The following is a 23,339-nucleotide window of genomic DNA, read 5'->3' on the forward strand; positions in this document are numbered from 1 at the left end:
CCTTTTGGATTTTTTTTCCCCCTTGAACTTGTTGCCTCGTTTGTATGTGTGTGCCTTTTCTTTGCATATTTGTGTTGTTGGATGGGCGCGGTTATTGTTACTCAGAGAAGTTTTATGATGAGCCAGCCAGTACGCCCTGTTTCTTGGCAAAGGTGATGCGCTTTAATCAGCTGCAGGATATCTTCAACAATGGCTCAGCATTTTCTTTCCTTTCTTGCATTGGGTAAGAAGTGAACACAAACTGCAAAGCAAACACACAACTACAGTCAACAGCTGAACATATGGTAGCACGTGGTATAAGGTAAACCCTCAAAGTATAACCTGCTTTATTCTCACTTTTTAAAAACTCATTCAGACACAGTTTGCAAATCAAAGACATTCTGTATTCAATAAGCCCTGAAACTGTCGAGTTGAAACATAAACTCAAGGGGAAAGTATTTATTGAGGTCATAGATCAAGTGAGCAGCTTTTTTTTTTTTTTTTTTACCACAGGCTTCAATACAATCTGCCTTCTTTACTTTTCATTATAAACCTCCTAATTCAGACCAAGAGGAAGAAGAAAAAGAGGATGAGTTTATATGGAAAATAAAAGGTGAGGTTCTGAGGTCTTTTTTTGTTGTTCACATTTTTTTTTTTTGCCCCTGTGGCTCCAGAAACAGAAACTAACCTCACTCTCATGACTAACACAAATGAGTTCTGACTGATTTTAATTACAAAGTTTATCTGTGAAGGCTCTGCACAACAGACAGGGATGGGTGGAGGTTGGTTAGAGAAGCACTAATCCCACCATTTACCCTCTAGTTATGTTCTTTCTTTCTCCAAGTCTTTCTGGTGGCTCTCACTCCAAATGAAGTCATAACATGTACTAACAGCTTGCACATTCAGCATGGGTGGTTTAAATGTCAAGCAGGCTTCCAACATTTGCATCAGGAGCAGTTTCTTCCCACTAGATTCATTCCTCTGAGTCATCAGTGACAATGGAAGGAGGCTTATAAACATACAGTAAATGTAAGCTTTTCACGGAGAAAAAAAAGAATAAAAAAATCACAGCTGCAAGATGTGAAACGTGACTTTTATTGTGAAATAAACACCTTTCCCCGAAGCTGGCTGTTGCCAAAAGTCACGAGATTGATCGCCGCAGTTCAACATGTCGGAGAGTTTGTTTAGGCAAAACACTGATGTATGCGTGTTACATAGTTATCTAATGAGGCTTTTGACAAGTGTTTGTGGATGTACTTGAGTTTGATACAGGAAAGAAGAGAGGAGAAGGAATCTGGTCGTGTTGTCCTAGCTAAACAATGGATGTGGGTCAGTGTTTGTGTGAGTCTGTTGAGGTATGCGCAGTATCTCAGTTTTTTCTCTCAAACACCAACAAACATACACTCTTCAGTTTCCTCTGTCATAGTCCTCTCTGCAAGTTTTCCATCTCTCTGTCTCTTTATGACATGCGACTTGGTTCAGGTGGGCCAAGTTTAATGTTTTCATTAGTAGTATTTGATGAGTATTAGCACAAATATAAGTTCTACTTCTTCTACAAAGTGGATAAGTTTGCATAATTGCTTAATTGGGGGGGGGGGTAGTTTTGCCCCTGTACATCACCCAGATTGCTTTTAAACCAAACAATCAATGTGTTTTTATTGAAAGTGCAGGCTTTCAGTTTTGATTTTAAGAGATTTCACAAATCTTTTGCATTAAGTGTTTAAAAATTAAAGCAATTTTTATACATTTATACTTTTTTAGAGGTTCAATTAATGAGCTAATGTAACATCATTTAAAATGTGGGATTTTTTGATAGTTGGATGAAAGTAATTTTCAGTCAATAAGAGAAGAATATCATTTCTTCCCCTTAAGAAACTCTTGGGTTGCTTTTGTGGTATATATTTGGTTCATTATCCATTTTCACTGTGATCAGGTTTTCATCATGTGGCTGAATCAGAGCAGAGATTAAACAACTGCATCACACAATTCAATCTGCTGGTTGAAGCAGCGGCCACATCATCATTAACCACTGACTCCCGTCCACTGGCAGCTGTGAAATTACCTCCACATGTTTGACAGGTAATGTGATAGTTTCATCTTGGTTTCATCTGTGGGGAAGTTTATTTTTCTTTTCCAGAACTGCACTGGCTCTTTTAGACGCTTTCTGGTAAACTCTAAATGGTTTTGCACATTTCCACTCATAAAGGCATCTCTTCACCTTCCTCCCACAGAGTGCTCTTGGCTTTGTTAGATGTTTTGAAGTTGCTTTTCTTAGCCAAGGAAGTAATTCTATCATGATGCACTTCAGATGTCTTCTGTGTCTTTTCAGGCATTTTTGGTGTTGCTGAGCTGGTCAGTGCATTCCTTCTTTTTAACAATGCACCAGATTGTTGATCCAGCCACTCCTAAAGTTTCTGCTATCTTACAGATTTATTTTGGCCTCACTCATCACTTTGGAGCTCAAATTTAAAATGACAGCGAAAAGCTCTAAATTCAGTACTTTGAATCAACGTCTGCATCAAAACTAAAAAAAGAAACGGTGTCTTTGTTCAGCAAATTATAAACCTAAGTGTAGTGAGTTTGCCTGTGGCCAGATTTTACCGACGTGATAGAATTGCAACCATGCACATGACTTTACATTTAGATATCAGACATTACTCTGTAGGCACCACGATAGATGTTGCACGACAGATGGTCTCAACACCAAAAGCAAAAAAATATAAGTGAATGAGGGGAATAGATAGATTCATTTTTAATAAAATGTGTAATAAAGTGTAATAAAAAAATCTTTAGTGTGATTAAAGTTCAAACTCTTGAGGTGATCTCAACTGCACACCTGCTGAAGTAGGCAAAACTCTACAGTCTCTTTAGCAGACCATCTTCAGCAGCAGTTTGCATTTTGAGATCTTTATCATTTCAACAGCATTGCACTTATTTGCCAGATAGTTTTCCTCATAAGCAGTTATTGATCAGAAACATTTTAATTGCTAATTCTTTGCATCTTGTTTTAAAGGGTCCACGATTTTCTCTTTCGGAGCACGTGCGTGTTTCATGTTGGTGGGTTTCTTTCTGAAAATGTCATTGTGTCACAGACTGTCTGTCTTTTTCTCTGTTTGATCATCGCTGCCAGAAATTCTACAGAATAAAATCGAACTATTGATTATATTGAATCCAGATGCAGAAACGGCGTGTGATACAAAAATACAGCACACACGCTTTTTTGGATTTGATTATACGCGCAGCAGAAAGTTCGTAACGGTAACCAGCACCTGTGATAGAAAAAGTCACGTGACCGGGTGGTTACACTCCATCCGCATCGGATGTGACTGCTTGACTCCAGACAGGCAGGCAGGAGACCTGCCCCTCCTCCTATAGCATCAGCAGCAGCGATGATTCAACGCGTCCGCTGTCGACTCCTTTTTGGATTCACGGCTCAGCAGCTGAGGTCTGCAGTCCCTGAGTGAAGAGCTGAGAGAAGAGCTGGTTTGCTTTCGCAGCAGGAGTTCTTCACCGCTTCACAGCTTCCATCGAGGGCGCAGTCTGCTCTAGTTTGAGGCGTTTTGCCCCTCTGTCGGTGTTCAGCCAACAGCTCACCTGCAGAGACTCCTGACAATGCCTCGCTCCCGGGCGGAGCTCCCCCGGTAAGCAACCTCTATGGCAGGTTTCACCCAGTTTATAGGAGGGTAGGGGGGGCTGGGTGTGAACCGTGAAAAATCTCCTTAGGGCGAGGTTGTAAAATAACGAAATAAACCTGTAAAGAAGAATTACCGCCGGCAATTAGAAAACCAGTGCTGAAAATAGATATTTAGCCTTCTGATTTTATGAGTTAAAAAAATAAGATTTTTTTTAATCCAAGAGTCAGATATGGATTTTTTTTCCTATTACCGTTCCTGACAGCAGTGTATCAAGTAGTTGATCTGACGGGGGGCAGAGAAAAGTCTGAGCGTGTTTAAAATACAAAATTAAGGCTTTTGTCACCCTAACCTATTTACAAGTAACAGAGCTTGTATTTAGTGCAGTAACACTGTTATTGTTATTCCACCACTCTGGCAGGCTTAAGCCAATCCCTCAGGCCACTTTGGGAATTTTCCATCCGAGCATAGTACGCCTGATCTTTGCCCTTGTTCGTGGTATCGGCTGCATTTTTTAAAGTGGAAGATTGTGGCTGCCAGATTTCAGTGAAGTTAAAAATTCTTCAAGTTGAAAAAAAAGAAACTCTCCCGGCTGTAGTGATGTAATCTGAAATGCATTCTAGATGTTGTTTTTTAGTTATGTTTGCTGAGGGGTCCGAACGTCCGGTCACGGTATGATAAATTTGATCTTTTCAGTGCTGCTGTTCACTCACCTCTCCTGCCTCTTCTCCGCAGGTTGACCGGCCTCCTCGTTCTCCTTTTTCTTCTACCCGTTTTCCCGTTTTCCTCATCATCCTCCTCCTCCTCCTCTCACCCTCAGTGGGTCCTCCAGCGTATCCCTGTGGTCATCCCCCAGCACACGGAGGCTCGGCCGGCCCCTCATTTTCTGTCTCAGGCCCGCTTGGACGTCACCTCAACCTGTGACCCCGAATGCCACAAGAAGGCCCCTCATCCAAGCTACTGGGACCTGCGGAGTCTCCTGGCATATGAGACTCTCCACTCTAATGGTCGGCTCACTGAGACTGCCATTAGGATCTATGGCTACAACCCCAACTCTAACACGACTCCAGCCTACTTAACTGGGTCCTCAGGCAAGGCTGAGAGGTCACATGTCAGAAGAAAGCGCCAGATCTTTGGCCACGATGGGCGATTTAGCATTGCTGGGCAGGACTTCTTGCTTAAATATCCATTCTCAGTGGCTGTCAAACTGTCCACTGGGTGTTCTGGTACACTGGTGGGAGACCGTCATGTTCTCACAGCTGCTCATTGTGTTCACGATGGTAAAAACTATGTGAAAGGAGCTCAGAGGCTCCGGGTTGGCTTTTTAAAACCTAAGCAACGAGACACACAACAGTCTTCCTTCCACCTTCTCTCCAACTTCACCAACCATGTTGAAGGAGGTCCGAGTCCCTACGCACCACCTACCAGTGACATAATGAAGTTCCAGTGGATCAGAGCCAAGCGCACCCATGTTCCCAAAGGCTGGATAAAAGGGAATGCTAATGACATAGGAATGGACTATGACTATGCTTTGCTTGAACTCAAGAAACCCCACAAACGGCGCCACATGAAGCTGGGAGTCAGCCCCCCCGCTCAGGGACTGCCTGGTCGCCGAGTCCACTTCTCAGGATTCGATAACGACCGGCCAGGACAGCTGGTGTATCGGTTCTGTCGTGCCGGCGAGGAGACTTCAGACCTGTTGTACCAGCACTGCGACGCTCAACCCGGGGCTAGCGGCTCGGGAGTCTACGCGCGGATGTGGGCTGGTCGACGCTGGGAGCGAAAGGTGATAGGTGTGTTTTCCGGGCATCAGTGGGTGGAGCGACAAGGTGCGTCCCAGGAATTTAATGTAGCAGTGAGAATCACGCCTCTGAAATATGCTCAGATCTGCTACTGGATAAAAGGAAACTTCATGGACTGTAGGGAGGGGTGAAAACAAAAACATGAGGACCACACAAGGGGTGTAAAACCACAGCCACAAATCCCTTTGGCATAACAGGAGCCACACTTTTCAACCCCACTGCCCACAGCACTGATATGTTAACATAAATATGCCAATATCTACACGCAGACGAGACTCAGATCCAGTAATGACATGACAAATGGGCCACTTTAATTTGTGCCTTTGCTTAGTTTTTGATATCAAGAAAGTATTTTTCTCCCTTTTAGAACATTTATCAGGATAACCAAGTTTTATTTGGACTCATTTAATCTGAAACATGGACTGATGGGGTGGGACCAGAGAAACTGTTTATCTAGACACTGCAGCATTTTAACTGAGCTAATACTAAAGATTGCACTGTTTTCTCTACTGAAATTTATATTTGTGAATGAATGTACAAGTCAGCTACCAAAGTTGCCAACTGTTTCCTTCCAAACCTCTCAGTGGAAACAGTAGTTATCTACAAGCATAGCATGCTTTATTTACAGTGGGAGGCGGGGTGGAAGCGTTTTGCAGGTGTTGATATTTCAGGACTTTTGCAAGTCTGCAGATTACTTGGTAAATGAAGCAGTTTGTGGAGTGTTGTTTATTGCCAAGCGCCATCTGCTGGCCACATAAGAACACTGCAGGTGTCCACATGAACATGATGGCATCCCAAGTTAGTTTAGGCCTACATAAGCACTTTTTACTTATTTGTGACGTTTCTGAAGAAACCAGAAATCTGTCAGATTTAATGAAATATATGCTTTGAAATAAGGCAAGTGTCTTCTATTTTTTTCCCAGTCTGCTCACAAGACAAATTAAAACAAACACAACGTTGGTTCGACAAGTTTTTATTTCCAATTTCAAAAAAAAAAAAAAAAAAAAAAAAAAAAAAAAAAAAAAAAAAAATCAGAAATGCTGTGGGGAACCTGAACACTGTAAAAAGCTGAAATATGAGGACCAGCTCCTTTGACTTCTCCAGCACTGACATACTCAACGGGTTCATCACTGACTCTGAATGTGGAAACGTGGATATGTCATGTTTTTTTAAAACCATTTGAAGTAAATGAGCAACAAGTTGACTAAAATCGAGAGGGTAGAGCAGTAATAAATTTAGAATCTATTCATATCTCAATTCTTCAGCTTTTATTCAAAGCAGACTCTCCACAGAAGCGGGAGTTAGAGTTAAATTGTGTCATTTCAGAATTGCCCTGGGCAAATTAAAAGATGAGAGCCATTCAAAACTCATTTCAGCAATGGCGCTCAACTGAAGGCAACAGCACGGAGAAAGAAAGAAAAAAAATTAAAAAATACCGATTCACATCAACAGCACAATTCAGCTGCAAGACTTTGCTACATTCAAGTGTAAAGTGACCACAAAGTATAAGCACCAAAGAAAGGAGAGACGTTTGCAGACAAACTAGAACATGTATGACATGTGAATTAGAGGATCTGTCAAACCTGTGTGCTCCACATGTACACTGGTTCATCTCAAAGGTAGCAATGTGGGGAAAAAAAATCCACTTTGTCAAACTAAAGTTTAATACTGCCTGAAGTTACGCACTGGCTGCAGACGGACGCTGGTGATGGAGAGGTGGAGGAACATAAAGGCAAAACTACTGACGGGTAAGGTGATGATCGCAAAGTGTAGCTACACAGAAAGGCAACAACAATGCAACAAGGCAACCTGTTTGTAACACCATTCCGGTAACTGAGAATACATGAAGTGGCTGTCTTTCCACACCCTGCGATTACGCATTCAGTCCCCACTGAAGTGTCACTATTAAACACCCTCTGCGTTCAAACCTAAATGAGAGCATGGTGACAGTGACTTATTTGCAGTGGGTCAAGGGTGAGGATGAAGGATGTTCCAGTCCACAACAGACACAGACCTGATGTGATACAGTCCTATATCCCATCATACTTGAAACATTCAAGTGACTGGATGAACATTAAGTAACATGGTGTATTGTAGCCAGATTTCAGTGTGTGAAAGTGTGCTCAGGCATCACCCTCTCACAGCAACAGCCTTTCTCACTTTAAATACTGTACTTGGACTTTCATGAGTGCGCAGTGAGTTTAACGATGCCAGACAAAAGATTTTGTCTGACGCTTGTGAGGTTGTTGCGAGACTGGTGCTGTTACTCCACCCTCCAGTTAGCCAGTGATACGAAGCAAGCAGATACTAACTGTGAAAACGTGGTTAGAAGCTGAATGAGAAGAACACGGCATTGTCTGCGGAGGCCGCGGATTGGAGTACCAACTGTGTTTTTCTTCCAGACTGCTCTCGAGTCAGTTTGCATGAACAGTTTATTGGACTTTGAGTAAAAAAATAACAGACTGAGACTTTGCTTAAAGGAATACTTACTCTTAGGAAATGTTCTCATCCTTTTACATTTAGATAATAAGATTCATATCACACTCTTGCCTCGATAGTAGCTTCAGCTGACTTTTTAGCGTAGGTTTAAGTATTTATACAGTGGAACAGCCAATCCTGCACAAACCAAAAATCACTAAAATTACCTACAATGACCCCCTAAAGCTCATTAATATGAACATGTTTCACATGTACCGACTGGACAGATTTATTTTTACCCTTTGACTTTTGTTTCAATTAAATAAATAAATATAAAAAAAATAAAAAAAAGGTTTCACACACAGGGAATCAGATTCTGCCATTATGTTAAAGCCATCTCAGAGATATAAACAAAAAGAGTCCTTTAGGGTCACTACAGAGGTTGCAGCAGTGGAAACAGTGATATATCTAACACGGACGCCTGTACAGGAGCCCTTGGTGTTTAAATTTAAACACACTAGGAACCTTTAAGTGTTGCTTTTCTTTAGAGAGCTAACTTTGCAAAGGGACATTTAACCCAAATCATGAAAAATGGCCAATCCCCAAGTAAATAAAAACAAAAGGGGGAGGACAAAACACAAGCAGTCTACTAATGTGCATCTTTGTGACGGCAGAGACTTGTAGCAGAACAGCAGGATTTGACTCCCAGGTATGAAAAGGTACGGTAAACATTTGTCAGACTAGCCATTTTTCTTGCATTTGCTAATGTTAACAGATTGAGTGTCTAACTTTGATCAAAAGACAATAAGCACATTTCCCAAAAATCCCAAATTATTCCTTTTAGAGACAAAGAGCTGCACCAATACTGAAATGAAGGAATCGTGCTGATGCCCCCAGAAACGACTGGTTCCAGATTTAAGACTGAAGCAGAATAAAGGACAATCAGGACCCAAGCATGAAACCTCCCTCTGCTCTGAATCGAACGCCTGTTTTAACAGACTGTCAAAGGCAAAGTCTGCGCCGTCATTGGCCGCCTGCACTTAAAATATCTTTGGTGAAAAGTCACTTCCTGGCATTCCCTGACTTCCCTGTCACCTAGCAACAACATAACACAACATGCTAATGACATGAGCGTGGTAATGCCCGGTGTAACTCGAAATAGTATACAAAATAAAAATATTCTTTTAAATAGGTCTATATATAAACACTGCATTAAAAATTGAACCGTATCAAAACACAATTATGAGTCCCTTAATCTCCAAGCACCTTCCACATCCATCAGGCCTCCATCTGTCTCGCCTCCGCGTCCAGAGTTTGTAGGAGAGGTCTCGCCGTGTAGTCTTTACTGTGACTTGAGCCCCAAACTGTTGGAGGACAGAGGGTAGGAATAGGCTTTGCCCAGCACGATGCGGTCTCGGAGTAGTTTGAAGAGGACATAGTAGTTGCAGAAGAGAATAAGGCCCAGAGACAATGTGTGGTTCCAGCGCTCAGAGCGCAGCAGAGAGTATAACTGGTACAAAACCACGCTGGACTCGATCCAGATCAGCAGGTTCAAGATCCGCAGCGGCTTGTGGAACAGGAACTGGAAGCCAAACAGACACAAAGAACGGGGGGAAAAAATGACAGAGTGTCATAGATTAAAAAAATAAAATAAAATAAAAAATTCAATATGTGCAGTGGTTAGCGCTGCTGCCTCACAGCAAGAAAGTTCTGGAAACCTGCTGATGGACTGGAGCCTTTCTGGTTGGAGTTCCCCTGTTAACACCGTGCCTGCACAGGTTTCCTCCCACACTCCAAAGACAGGAAGGTTAACTGTTAAATTTAAACTGGCTGCTTATGTGAATGTGAGAGAGTGTGGGTTTCTGTCAAAGTGCCCAGGATTGGCTATAGCTTTGTGGGGTGGGAAAGCAAAAACAAAACAAAACAAAAAAGACTGAATAGAGTACACATGTATGGACACTTAGCAGGTTAGTGTGGCAGACAACTTGACCTGCTGTGGACTGTGGGAGACAGCCAGGACACTCAGAGGGGGCGGCGGTAAATAAATACTCAGAAATGTTGGGCACAACCAGCCGCCGAGCAGCTTCCTAATCACTTCACCGATGTGTGAATCCAGCTGTTTCAGGGAATCCCATTAAAGATCACATCTTACTGCATGTTTTTCTTCTCCAATATCTGTTTAAAGACAATATCTGTGGTTGAGCAGCCACACAAATTTTGCCGCTGTGCTTGACCACAGGCTGATGATTTTTTGAAGCTCGGCTTCAGAGTCAGCGAGAAGTAAAGATGCTAGCTCAACTCTATCACTGAGTGAGAAGTGCCAGACATCAGCGCTTCTGTACCGGCAGTCTGAACACAGTGCATTAGCCTCTGAGGAAACTCGTACTTTACTCACTTTATTCACTTGTTGCAGTAGTTTGTGTTTAGATATGGGCCACGTGGAGCTCTGTTCTAAACATCTGGGGTGCAGACTCAGTGAAGAGCTACATGATGGACGCAGCAGTGATGTCAAATCTTGTTTTTGCTGACAGGTAAGAGCCCAAACCATCATTAGTGTTACTGTGGACCCTTCTGTCTGAACCATTCAAACAGCTTGATTTTCAAACCCCAGCCCAAACATTCATACCAGGGCTCGGTAACCTGCGGCTCTTTAGTCCTTATACTGCGGCTCCGCGTGGTTTGGGAAAATAAATTAGAAGTATTTAGCTGAAGTGTATTTTATTTATGTTAGTTCTTTTTTAACTTAAGTTCTAAATTCGAAGATTATTGTGATATTGAAATAAAATAATAAAATTACATTCTATTATTTTTTCATCGCTCAAAATAAGCGTCACACTCGCGGAAGCCGGTGTACCCGCCAAAACGGCGTGCATTTTTCGAGACTTTCAACCCCAGGTAGGCCAATTATGGATCTTCGGATCCACATTATGTCAGCAGCTGTTCTCCACCGTGGACTATGTTAAAAACAAACACCGCTCGCGCCTCACAGATGACAGCTTACAGTCCTGCGTAAAGATGAAAGCCCCGATTTGCAGACACTGTGCACAGAGGTTCGGGACCAGAAGTCAGGGCACACCCGACGATGTTTGCATGAACATGCTTTTCAGCATCTCTTTATTGACCACTTTTCACACACGGTTGCTGACGCTTACAGCCGGCTGTAGCTTTTCAGCTCACAGCCCGACACACACCAACACAACAGCACAGATGTAAAGACGGCGAGGCGTGATTGCGGGTGCCACTCCGGTGCTTCCGCCTCCCCTGCAGCGGCGCTGCAGACCACGCCCTGCTACACACATTAACCAGGTAAAATACATATTTAATCAGAATTTTGCAAATATCTATTTTTCATTTTTTTAGCAGCATGGTGCATTTTTTGCCAATTATTTTTTAAAAGTCAGGTCAAGCCTCGAAAAGCCCAAAGACGATATATCTGTTGTGAGCCACCACCCTTATATATAAGGGTGGTGGCTCACAACAGATATATCGTCTTTGCTGGATCATTTTAGTTCAGTTTTCCTTTTGTTATATTTCTGTAAAAGTTCAAAATGTGTTAATTACATAAATAGGATGTAATTTTCTCTGAAGCACTTCATGGATTTCATAAGCAACACACTTTAGTTGTTCACACAAAGCATAAAGGTAAAAAAACAATATATACAGTGTTATCTTCATTTTAGATGTCAAAAAGTATTTGCGGCTCCCAGTGTTTTCTTTTGCGTGGAAACCGGGTCCAAATGGCTCTTTGGGTGTTAAAGGTTGCTGACCCCTGATTCATACCATGATCCCAACACGCTATATGGGCCTCTTATATAACATCTTATGATTTTCTCCAAAGCAGTGATTTGTATTTTCTGGAACAGTGGGACGACTTCAAAGAGGAGAGATTGCTGCTTTCCGGTTTTCCCGTCCTGTTTTGTCCTTGAATCCAGTATTTTGTGTTAATGATCTTTTTTTTTTTTTTTTTTCAACTAAGTGCAAAAGTCTGTTAAAACCCCCAAAAATAAAAATACATGTAATACCGTCTCTATTGTTTGTTTTATGCAACTTAAAATGTGGCACAAGTCATTTCTACCTGATGGATTGACTAAAAGAGTTTGTCATTATAATTTATTCAGGTCTACTGTATTAAACAAACAGTTTTTAGAATATCGCTCTTAAATTCAGGACAATTGTGAGAACACGGCATCTCCTCAGGAGAAATTGTTGGTTTCAACAGCAAAAACAAACACAATTCTAATTTCGTCCACTCGGCAGAAACAAGTAGTAAAAATCTCATTTTAATTGGTAAAGCTCTAATGTCCCGTTTCAATAAAGGCAGCATGAGGTTGTGCTTAGTTTATGAGTACTCTTATTTCCAAACACATCATCACTGCCCACACAAAAACACAAAGCCCAATCAGCTGATCAGAATTAAGGTCCGTTCACGCTCACACAAATACACAGAAAATAGCTCCAACACGGTAATTTACCTTGGCAACATGTAAATAAAGTGCTTGAATTCACTGGAGCTGAAAACGTTATACATACCAGTTTCTCCTAAAAGACATTGACCGAGTTAACACTAGACTAACCTGCTGAATGTTGATCATAATCACAGATCAAACAGAAGACTGCAAAAAATAATCACCAAGCAAACAATAACTGAAAAATTTGAGTTGAACCAATTTCAGATCTTCTCTTTGATCTATAACATGAAGTTTTGTACAAGAAATCAACACAAGTCAAAGTTTTTGTGAGGAAAGCGCCACCTCTTGGTGACACTCTGCAACTGAATTTTCATAATCAAACGTAAACACGCCTGAGTTGGAGGGAGGAGGTTTCCCAGGAATCATGAATAGGCTTGGGTGTGTCTGTACCTAAACCTGCCTTCAGTGGCGATAAGCTAGTACTCTTCTAATGCTTGCAAGTAATCAAATACTGCTGCAAGAGGGACACTGCTGAACAGCACAGAGCAGTGACTACATAATAAGGAAGGCAGTTCCACCACAGCTGATGTTTTTTGTTTGTTTTTTCCTCATTTCTGAACACATTTGAAAAACATTTTATTAGAGATCAGAAGGGAATAAGGACCAAAACTATAAACTGAAAAATGGTGAACATCAGTGTAGTTAATATGGGAAATTCACAGGTACTCACATAAAATCTTGCATGGGAAACATCAGAGGGGAGAGCCACATTATAGGGACCGACCGCCTTATACAGACTTCGACTATGTCGTACTAACACCCCCTGAGGCCAAATGGTGCTTTCTGACCACCTGCAAAACATTAACACCACAGTTATACATAACCTATTAAATAGACATTTCTAAACTTGTCTAAGTACACCAGAGTGTGCGCACACTGGGCCACTCACATGTGTTGAGGTGCGTTACTGTATGAGCCGTGCTCCAGCTTCTGCCAGCGGCCGAGGTGAGCCGCCGAGCGATGAAGCAGGTCGCAGTAACTGGGGGGCAGCAGCTGGCTCATCAGCATCACGAATGCATTGATCCACACCATGATGAGATGCTCACATGACCACCGCATGTCATAGTACTGGGTGCTCTGTAGGAGTAAGAAGAACGAGTAAGAAACCAGAAGCAACCCTACGCAACGCGAAAGGTCGGGAATTTATGACAGAGAAAGAGACGCAAGTGAAACACCCACCTCAACGAAGCAGAGGGGCAGAAAGGCTACGTAGTAAGCGCTGAAGAGCGAGTTGAAAAGCACTTCCTTGATTCGCCGGTTGAAGTCGCTCTTCAGCTCCTCCACCTCTGCTCGAATCAGCTCTGGTGTGTGAGAGTGTGTGGGTGGCGGGCAGGTGTGTGTGGGCGTGTGTGGGGGGCTGGAAAACTGCTCTCTGAGGTTCTCTCGTAATAGGAAGAGGAAGTCGCGTGGTCGGAAGAAGGGGGTTTCTGTTAGGTCGGTCTGCTGGTGGTCAGCTGTGTAATCACAATCGGCTGGTGCCACCTGGCTTTTCCCTCCCTCTTGATGGAAACAGCAGAGTGGGACATAAACACCGAATCTGGGGATGAAAAATAAATAAATGACACAAAAGCATTTTTTTTACCTTCAGATGAGGATGAGATGGTAAATACAATGTCTACATAAACTTACAGCTATCTGAACCATTTCCTTTAAAAAATATCTGGTTAATGGCTAGAAAATGTATAGTAGCCAAATTATTCCTTTTCCAATGCTTTTAAGTTTAGGATTTTTTCCCACTGCTGCAGCCATAAACCGTGTATGCGAGCAAGGTTTTTACTTTTACACAGTCCAATCAGAAAAATGTCTTTTAGAATTTGATGCCAAAGCAAGCAGGAAAAAAAGACAATTTAAGTCCTGCTGACAGAGGTTCATTTGACAGTTGTGGCAACCATTTGTGGGAAGCACTTCAGATAAAGCGCTTATCAGATCACCACACAACCTGTGCACATTTTTTACAATACTTCATTCAGGAGCTGCACAGCCCAGTTTCTGTTATTTCTTATAAAGCTACTGACTCTTATTCCAAATATAAAAATTATCCCCATTTTTTACAATTTGCATGCATTGCGCCTCTGATAGCAGACTTTGACTGCTTCACTCCAGATAATTCAAAACACTTAGAAATACTTTGCTTTGAGACAAATTATTCAGTGGTAGACTGGCCTTTAGAGAGTGAAGTGGACCAAACACTCACGGATATCCCAGGAAGAGGAGGTTAAGAACAGAGTTTTCCTTGTAGAGGTTGACCAGCGTCCAGCACAGCACCCAGCCGCACAGGGTCAGCAGGCTGAGTCGAGCTGCGATTAGAAGCACGTAGCGCAGCAGAGACCCCCCGCTGCACTGAGACACCTGGGCGAGACAGAAGCAGAACAACACGCCGTTATGAGAGAGAGCACGGCAGCCACACTGACATCATGAGGGATCAGGTCCCTACAGTGTGCTTGCTGACTGCTTACAGAGATCGAATCTGTGTTTACCTCAGAAACAATTGTCCAAACGAGCCTCCTGGCCAGCATTACTGTGATGAAGATAGCCAGGTGGTAGTCCATTAAATGAAAGTTCTGTTGTGGGAAGATAAAAAGATAGGGGTTTGTTTCTCCACAGAGAAATTGTTGCTTATTAAATTAAACCTCTTAATAAGAAAGTCGCATGTTATGAGTTGGGGAAAGACAGCAACATATTGATGCAGTTTTACTTACAGTTTTAAAACTGTGATAACAGAAAACTGAAATGATGACCTATTTTTTAGGACTACTGAGGGAACTGGTGGGAAAAGAGTGTGTTATGTGTTCTTACGAGTGAGGTAGAGGCAGCAGGGTGGCTGTATGGGTACCACCACACTGTCCTGTAGATGTTTATGTACTGGACAAACAAGGCCACCAGCAAATAGAGAAAAAGCAGGAACTCAAACAGCAGACTGCTGTCCAATGGCAGCTCGGGGATCCTCGAGTGACGCACTGGCTCCGGAGTAATGAGGGCTGAGATGGGTGGAGCAGATAGACCCAGCGTGTTACTGCTCCTGGAGGGAAAAAGAGAAAAAAGAAAGCACGCAACACAAGGAGAGAGAGAGAAATATAAATACTCAAACACATCTGGGTGTGTGATTAAAAATGTGACACCTACTGCAAGGTGTGTATGCAAACAAAGTGGGATGTGGAGACTAGTCTACAACACCCTGGCAACAAGTGGTTGTTTTTTTTGGCTGCAGCCAGGTGAACTCATTCCTTGTAACCTCCTTGTGATCACCAACTAGTCGGGGGTAGGGATGGGTATCGAAAACCGGTTCTTGTTGAGAACCGGTTCCCACTGTTTCGATTCCTTGGAATTGTTTGCCATTTTTGCAAACGATTCCCTTATCGATTCCAGTCGCCCCGAATGACGTCACCCGTTGCGGAGCGTCATTTACCTGGCAGGAAACACGGCGCCTAAGCGGCTCAAACGCTCAAAAGTTTGGTTATACTTTACGAGAACGGGTGACAACAGGACAACTTGCAATACTTCAAAAGTAGAGATTTCATTTAAGGGAGGAAACACGACGAATATGCAAAAGCATTTGCTCACAAAACACACGACAACTTTAAATGAATGTCGTGTTTTTAATTCCGCTCCGGACTCGTGAATCTCAACCCAGCAGCAGCGGTAACGTTTGCACGTCCTCTCCCGTTAATGCGGCAGGTAAACTAACAGTGCATATTATGTTAGCGCGATCTGCCTTATTACAAAACCTGCCATTACTGTGCATTTAGGTGACCATGATGAGAGAGACAGAGTCTGGCTGGCTCAGATGCTGGCAGTTGTCGCTGCAGTCTACCGGTAGCGTCTCCTTTCAGGCCAGGATAGACGAATGTCACCGAGCAGTGACTAAGTTTGTGATAAAACGCTTGCACCCATTTGCCACAGTAGATGCCCCGATTTTTGGTAAGTGAATGTGTTTAATCGTAGGCAGGGGCATTACTGGATATTCTTGTATAATTGCTACAAATAATTTATGTTATACTTTGTTATTGCTACAGAAGAATATTTATTTTATTATTTTACATTTACAATTTTTTTTCCTGGGGACCCTGTGACACCCCATTGAAGAGCAGTAGGCTGTGGATCTCTTAAGATCTCACTGTTGGGTTTGTAAGGCCATGTTACTCCTAAATTTCTATCTTGTTCAAAGAGAAAATATAAAACAAAGCGCTAAGCTAATCGACCTTAGTGTTCTCCTTTTTAAAAAGAATCGATAAAGAATCGAATCGTTAAACAGAATCATAAATGGAATCGGAATCGTGAAAATCTTATCAATACCCATCCCTAGTCGGGGGGCAACAATCCAAGATCCTATAAGTTGATCGTTGGTTTGTCTACATTACAACAAATGTTTTGCTCAAAGCACAATAATAGCAAACATACAAAAATAACAGTTGCAGTGAATTTCTGAATCGAAATTTGACCTTCAAAATTATTCTTTAGTGGTCTTGTAAAGAAGCTGTCAGTGGCCAATGTTCATGTGCATCACAGGTTAAAAGAGTGTGATGATTCATAGTAAATGTCTCATTTAGATGAAAATGATTCAGAAATCTTGATGACACATGAATCATGTATCATCAAGATTTCTGACTTTCACCTCACACAGAAAGTTGACATAATACAAGAAAAAAGAAGTTCTATATTGTGAATTGGCTCAGAATTTCTCAATCAGTCCATTCCTGCTTTAAATGCATTAATGAATCAAAACCTCTTTATTACTGCATCTTGACAGCACTGAGAGGCTCTCTGTGTACATACCTGTTCCTGAGGCCTGTACCATTCCCGACGTTTCCTCCGACCAGAGTCTGCAGGGACGGCAGAGCGGAGCGACTTAGCTGCTGTCTGCTGGGACCCCTGCGACCCCCTGGCATGGTCGCCTATTACTGTGGCAACCAAGGGCAGAGCCCACCAACCAAAAGCCACTGGGACTTCCCCCTTCCTCCTCAGTGAGCCACCATGTACTGCCAGGCCACTGTGAACCAAACCAGAAAAGAAGACAACGTTTCATAAGACAAGACAGATTATGAAAAACCCGCAGCACACCATTCAAACTGAACTGACAAAAACCCAAAGCCCTCTACTCAGCGAGAACGGAGCTTTGTCATTTTTTTGTTAAATCGTTTTAATTGTATGTAACTGTTTTCAGAATGAAAGGCAACTTCAACAAGAGTTTACAAGCTTGTCAAAGCTGCTGTGTTTGATACAACTAGCACACTACTATGTAATGTCAATCACATTTGAACTATACTTGAAATAATCTGTTAAAACCTAAGAGGGATAATAAACAAGGTTGTCTTCATTCACATATAAAACACTTACAGGTCCTCTGAGCCATCTTATCTACAATAAGCAGAATTTCGTTGGAATGTTGTGAGGACAGTTTCTAGCTGCTCTTTTAACTCACAACCTTATTTCAATGACAGAAATGGAACAGACAAATTATCTGACACACTTTCGATTACAACACAGTGAAAGTTCCACCACAAACTATAGCCACTCAAATGAGCTCACAATTTTTTTATTGAATGATAAAAAAAACCCAAAAAAACCCAAACAGTAAAACAGAGGTTAAGACTTACAGGCAGTGCAGAATTATTAGGCAAGTTGTATTTTTGAGGAATAATGTTATTATTGAACAACAACCATGTTCTCAATGAACCCAAAAAACTCATTAACAGCAAAGCTGAATGTTTTTGGAAGTAGTTTTTAGTTTGTTTTTAGTTTTAGCTATTTTAGGGGGATATCTGTGTGTGCAGGTGACTATTACTGTGCATAATTATTAGGCAACTTAACAAAAAACAAATATATACCCATTTCAATTATTTATTTTTACCAGTGAAACCAATATAACATCTCCACATTCACAAATATACATTTCTGACATTCAGAAACAAAACAAAAACAAATCAGCGACCAATATAGCCACCTTTCTTTGCAAGGACACTCAAAAGCCTGCCATCCATGGATTCTGTCAGTGTTTTGATCTGTTCACCATCAACATTGCGTGCAGCAGCAACCACAGCCTCCCAGACACTGTTCAGAGAGGTGTACTGTTTTCCCTCCTTGTAAATCTCACATTTGATGATGGACCACAGGTTCTCAATGGGGTTCAGATCAGGTGAACAAGGAGGCCATGTCATTAGTTTTTCTTCTTTTATACCCTTTCTTGCCAGCCACGCTGTGGAGTACTTGGACGCGTGTGATGGAGCATTGTCCTGCATGAAAATCATGTTTTTCTTGAAGGATGCAGACTTCTTCCTGTACCACTGCTTGAAGAAGGTGTCTTCCAGAAACTGGCAGTAGGACTGGGAGTTGAGCTTGACTCCATCCTCAACCCGAAAAGGCCCCACAAGCTCATCTTTGATGATACCAGCCCAAACCAGTACTCCACCTCCACCTTGCTGGCGTCTGAGTCGGACTGGAGCTCTCTGCCCTTTACCAATCCAGCCACGGGCCCATCCATCTGGCCCATCAAGACTCACTCTCATTTCATCAGTCCATAAAACCTTAGAAAAACCAGTCTTGAGATATTTCTTGGCCCAGTCTTGACGTTTCAGCTTGTGTGTCTTGTTCAGTGGTGGTCGTCTTTCAGCCTTTCTTACCTTGGCCATGTCTCTGAGTATTGCACACCTTGTGCTTTTGGGCACTCCAGTGATGTTGCAGCTCTGAAATATGGCCAAACTGGTGGCAAGTGGCATCTTGGCAGCTGCACGCTTGACTTTTCTCAGTTCATGGGCAGTTTCTCGATTCGAATTTTGAGATGCTGCCCATTTCATCTCCAGTCTATGTAAAAGCGGCTATAGAAATAGACACAGAGATCCCCTTTATCTTTTCAGAGGCTACACTCTCCTGTCAAACTCCCTGTTAAGCAAGGCAAAAAGACCCGTCATTGCTCTCTGACTGCACAGACAAGAAAACCTGAATGTAAGCAGTTGGGCATGCTTACGCTGATTTTGGGAAACAAATGCCCAGAGGCGTTTACAGAGGGATTTTTAAGTGTCTTCATGCCAAAGAATTCAAATGCTAACACACCTCTGAGGGTGTGTGCAAACGTGTTTAGTGAGACTGATATACACAGAAAATGACAACCTGTCAGACAAAACCTGCTCTCTGCTCCTTTAGAGAACACAAACAAATGTCCCCGTGCTTACTCATATCTGGCCTAATTCACAGACTGTTACTGATTACACCTGAGCTTTTTCTATCAAGGTGCCCAATGAGCTGTGGTAATAGGTCAGCTAGCTGATGCTCTGCAGCACACATTTATAAAACAGAAGTCCACAGATACACAGCTTATTTTAAATTTAAAGTTTAAACGGTTCCATATTTAAAGGATTAAAATCTGAAGTGGGAGCACGCAAGAGTCACTTTTTGTTTTGTTTGTCTGTTTTGGTTTTTTTTAAAGTGCATGTGTGCGCGAGTGTGTGTGTTTTAAAAACAATTTCGCAACCGTTTTCCACAAATCTCCAAGATCTCTGAAGTCATGTCAACCAAAGAGTTGTAGCCTTACAGATATTCAGTTTATGGCACATTTAAAACAGTAAACAGGTCACATACAAAAAGTTGTAACTGGTTCATTTTTATAAATATTAAATAAATATTTGAATTATGTTCCACATAAACCTTTCACAATAAAGCTCAAGATCCTGTTGAGACTTTTCAAAATAAACTGAATCACGTGAAAGAGCAGATTATTTACAGATGAGAATTAAAAAAGAGCCGCCAGGTGCTAAAAAATAAACCTTAGACTCAAACGTTAGAACAGGCTTTTCCCCGCAGCACGCCGTGTAATAAATACAAAGAAAACGGTGGCCGTTACAACTTATGTCTAAAAATGTATAGTTTCATGCATCGGTTAAAACACTCGACTCCGGGTAAAGGACGCGCAGCTGGAAACACTTCACGCAAGTCGAGCTGCCCGAGATTCACAGAATTTACAGAAAATGTTACATTTTTGTGATTTTTATTGTTATCGGGACGATAGAATTCTTATATCGGGATATGAGATTTCGGTCATATCGCATATCATACTTTTCAGACTCACCTATTCTTAATGGAGACGTTCACACTAACCAACAGTAGCAATTTATATGTAGTAAAGTGCAATAAGTGCAATAACATCACGTATATTCTATAAAAGAAAAGGGGAATTCAATGTAAGACACTTTTAACAGCTTAATAATTTAAATAATTTGTAGTCAGTTCCAGATTTTTAAGAATTTGCTGCCGTTTTATCTCGTGATTACTAGTCACTTTATTAGGTACACCTTACTAGCACTGGGTTGGACACTCCTTTGCCTTCACAACTGACATAATTCTTCATGGCACAGATTGAACAAGGTGCATGAGAGATTCAGATTTTGATCCATACTGACATGCCAGCATCACATAGCTGCTGCAGATTTGTCTGCTGAACATCCATAACGCAAATCTTCCTTTCTACTACGTTCCAAAGATGCTCAACTGGACTGAGATTTGGAGACTGTGGAGATCATTTGTGCACAGTGAACTCAATGTGATCAGAAGATGGCCAAACTGTGATCATAAAGGCATACACAAGTTCAGCAACAATACTCAGCTGGTTCTAAAAGGCCCGAAGTACAGCAAGCAAATACCCTACACACCATTACACATCAGTTTCCTGTTTTCAGTTGACAGAAACAGCACCTAGTGTGGTATTCTGCCACCATAGCCCATCTGCTTCAAGGTTGGAGGTGTTCAGAGATGCTCTTCTGCACATCTTGGTTGGAGCAAGCTATTTTTTTTAAGTTACTGTTGCCTTCCTATCAGCTCAGAGCAGTTTGGCCATTCTCCACTCTTGGCATCTTTCACAAGAAAACTGCCACTCACTAGAAAGTTTCTATTCTTCTGACTATTTTCTGTAAACCATAGAGATGGTTATGAGGGAAAATCCCAGTAGATTAGCAGTTTCTCCATTGCTCAGACCAAACTGTCTGGCACAACCATGCTACTTTCATCATCATCTTTGTTCCTCATTCTGATGGTTTGAACTTCAGCAGGTCGTCTCGATCATATCTACACAACTAAATGCAGAGTTACCACCCTGTGATGGACTGCTTAGATTTTTTGATTAAATATCTGAGCGATTAGATATTTCTGTCGACAAGGAGTTGAACAGGTGTTCCTAATGAAGCGGCCAGTGAGAGCATTCATATGATTCTGAGGGTTTCAGCGTTTTGTTTTTCCTTCTTCTGTCAAAGGTATGGTGGCATTTATGAGTAGAAAACAGGCTGGGTATATGTGTGAGCCTGTTCACTCATCATTATAGATATACCGTAAAACATGAAACGCATACTAAAAACTAAAATAATGATAACCTACAATAAAAAGAGACACTTGAGACTTTCCCCCCATTATTTTCTTGTTTGCTTGTTGCAGGGCTGCAAACAACAGAACATACAAACCTCCAGGAAGTGTAGCTACAACTCAAATCCTTGTCACTCTCATTATATAGATTCTTATGATTACCCAGTGACTTAAAACACACACACACACACACACACACCAAGAACGTAGTTTCTCATCAACCAGTGACAGACTTCTAAACGAAAATTAAACCAGAGCCAGATAAGCAGCAGCCTCTATGTATACCAACATTTCCTTTATGCTGATGGAGCTTGTGAAACATGATGGAAAAGATAAAACAGCTTGCTCACAGGCCACTGTGCGGCATCAATATCGAGCACTGGAGCTGACTGTACAAACAGGAAACCGACGTTAACTCACGCACACGCGACTCAGAGCGCAGGGACGCAAGATGACAACTCGAAAAAAAAGAAGCCAAAAGTGAAAACGGGAACTGAGGCGTACAGAAATGAACTACAATGAAGGGATTGCAGGATGGTGTTTAGCAATTTTGTGGAAGTGCAACGTGTTTCTTACTTTAAGCGCGACTCCTTATAATTGTGAAATGCTTTTGTTGCACTCTGCACAACATTTTGTGAGACGGTGTTTTGGGTTTTTATTTTTTTGTTCTTCGGGGGGGGGGGGGGGGGTGTTAGACTTGCTAAGACGTGCACTGAAAGCTGCTCGTCTGGATCATGACATCAGGCGGCGTTGTCATTTTTTAAGACTGCGGAAACTTGGGAGCGCACTTTAAAAAGAGCGCTAAAACGGACACAGGCAATAGCTTTTAGCTCGGTGGCAAACGTGGACAGTTTAAAAGCTGTGTAAAAGCCGTCGTTACTCACAAAACATCGACAACATGCGGGCGGCTGAGCTGGACGAGGATGCATCAGTCAGTTGTGCGGCGAGTCCGGGCAGTACCGAGCATTTCTCCGCCTTTCAGCTTCAATTCCCTGGACTGAGCTGCTGTGGCGACGGGCTACAGCGGCGAGGGCGACACCGGGGGGGTCGCCTTTTCTCAGGGTGAGAGCACTAAACGCCACAAAAAGTTAGCCCTGGGCTGGAAGAGCAACAGTGTAAATGCGTTGCACAGAGACCGACGTGGCAAACCCGCACCGCCTCTGCGCGTGTCGTCATCAGCGCGCGACTAAAGCAAGCTGCACAGTCGCAGTTTGATTAAAAAAAAAACTTACAAAAAAAGCTGATCTGGAGTCAGTGCATCGTTTTTTCATCTTTTATTCTTAGTGATCATCTCAGTGCTGCACTTCACTCATGTACTGTACTATCAGAACATTTTGCATGCACACGATTTTACTGCCCATACTGTTGTTTGTAGTGACAAACTATTCAGCTGTCTCTCCTACTGCCCTACAATGGTAAAATACATAAATAACAATCATAATAAATTATGGAATTGCGATTGAAGATAAAATTTCAAAAGAGAAAAAGAAAGAAAAAAAATCGAGATTAAATATATCTTTCTAAGAATGTAATTCATATTCACCATAATAAAAGTAATTTAAGTGACTTTGAACAATACGTCTTTTTGCTGGCACCACATTACTTTTTAATGTTTTTTGCATAATTATGTGTGTGCAATTTCTTTAGCGCAGTATTTCAGAAACTGTTTATCTACTGGGATTTGCCCACACAAACAT

The 23,339-nt window shown here is 42.0% G+C and overlaps 2 protein-coding genes across 2 annotated transcripts; one reads left to right on the top strand and one right to left on the bottom strand.

Moving 5' to 3' along the window:
- Positions 1–1,851: 1,851 nt before the first annotated feature.
- LOC146583515 (serine protease 23-like) lies at positions 1,852–6,451 on the top strand. Its single transcript, XM_085272740.1, has 2 exons — positions 1,852–3,620; positions 4,347–6,451. Exons 1-2 carry the CDS (start codon positions 3,592–3,594, stop codon positions 5,542–5,544), a joined length of 1,227 nt encoding a protein of 408 aa, XP_085128866.1. The 5' UTR covers positions 1,852–3,591; the 3' UTR covers positions 5,545–6,451.
- tmem39a (transmembrane protein 39A) lies at positions 6,384–22,810 on the bottom strand. Its single transcript, XM_085272739.1, has 9 exons — positions 22,527–22,810; positions 17,074–17,287; positions 15,097–15,319; positions 14,778–14,861; positions 14,495–14,649; positions 13,480–13,837; positions 13,190–13,377; positions 12,971–13,091; positions 6,384–9,413 (listed from the first exon to the last, which is right to left on the bottom strand). Exons 2-9 carry the CDS (start codon positions 17,184–17,186, stop codon positions 9,174–9,176), a joined length of 1,482 nt encoding a protein of 493 aa, XP_085128865.1. The 5' UTR covers positions 17,187–17,287; positions 22,527–22,810; the 3' UTR covers positions 6,384–9,173.
- Between the last annotated feature and the right edge of the window lie 529 nt (positions 22,811–23,339).

Source organism: Mchenga conophoros, linkage group LG1, assembly GCF_057382185.1.
Source record: "Mchenga conophoros isolate Kocher_MC1m ecotype Shallow Benthic linkage group LG1, M_conophoros_male_GT1.1, whole genome shotgun sequence".
NCBI classification, from domain to species: Eukaryota; Metazoa; Chordata; class Actinopteri; order Cichliformes; family Cichlidae; genus Mchenga; species Mchenga conophoros.

Excerpts from the sequence above, each read along its gene's own strand:
- LOC146583515 (XM_085272740.1), top strand. The coding sequence starts at position 3,592 with ATGCCTCGCTCCCGGGCGGAGCTCCCCCG. Across the intron at positions 3,621-4,346 it reads TCCCGGGCGGAGCTCCCCCG|GTTGACCGGCCTCCTCGTTC; the intron begins GTAAGCAACCTC and ends TCTTCTCCGCAG.
- tmem39a (XM_085272739.1), bottom strand. The coding sequence starts at position 17,186 with ATGCCAGGGGGTCGCAGGGGTCCCAGCAGACAGCAGCTAAGTCGCTCC. Across the intron at positions 13,378-13,479 it reads TGCCCCTCTGCTTCGTTGAG|AGCACCCAGTACTATGACAT; the intron begins GTGGGTGTTTCA and ends TTACTCCTACAG. Across the intron at positions 9,414-12,970 it reads TTTCCCATGCAAGATTTTAT|TTCCTGTTCCACAAGCCGCT; the intron begins GTGAGTACCTGT and ends TTTGGCTTCCAG.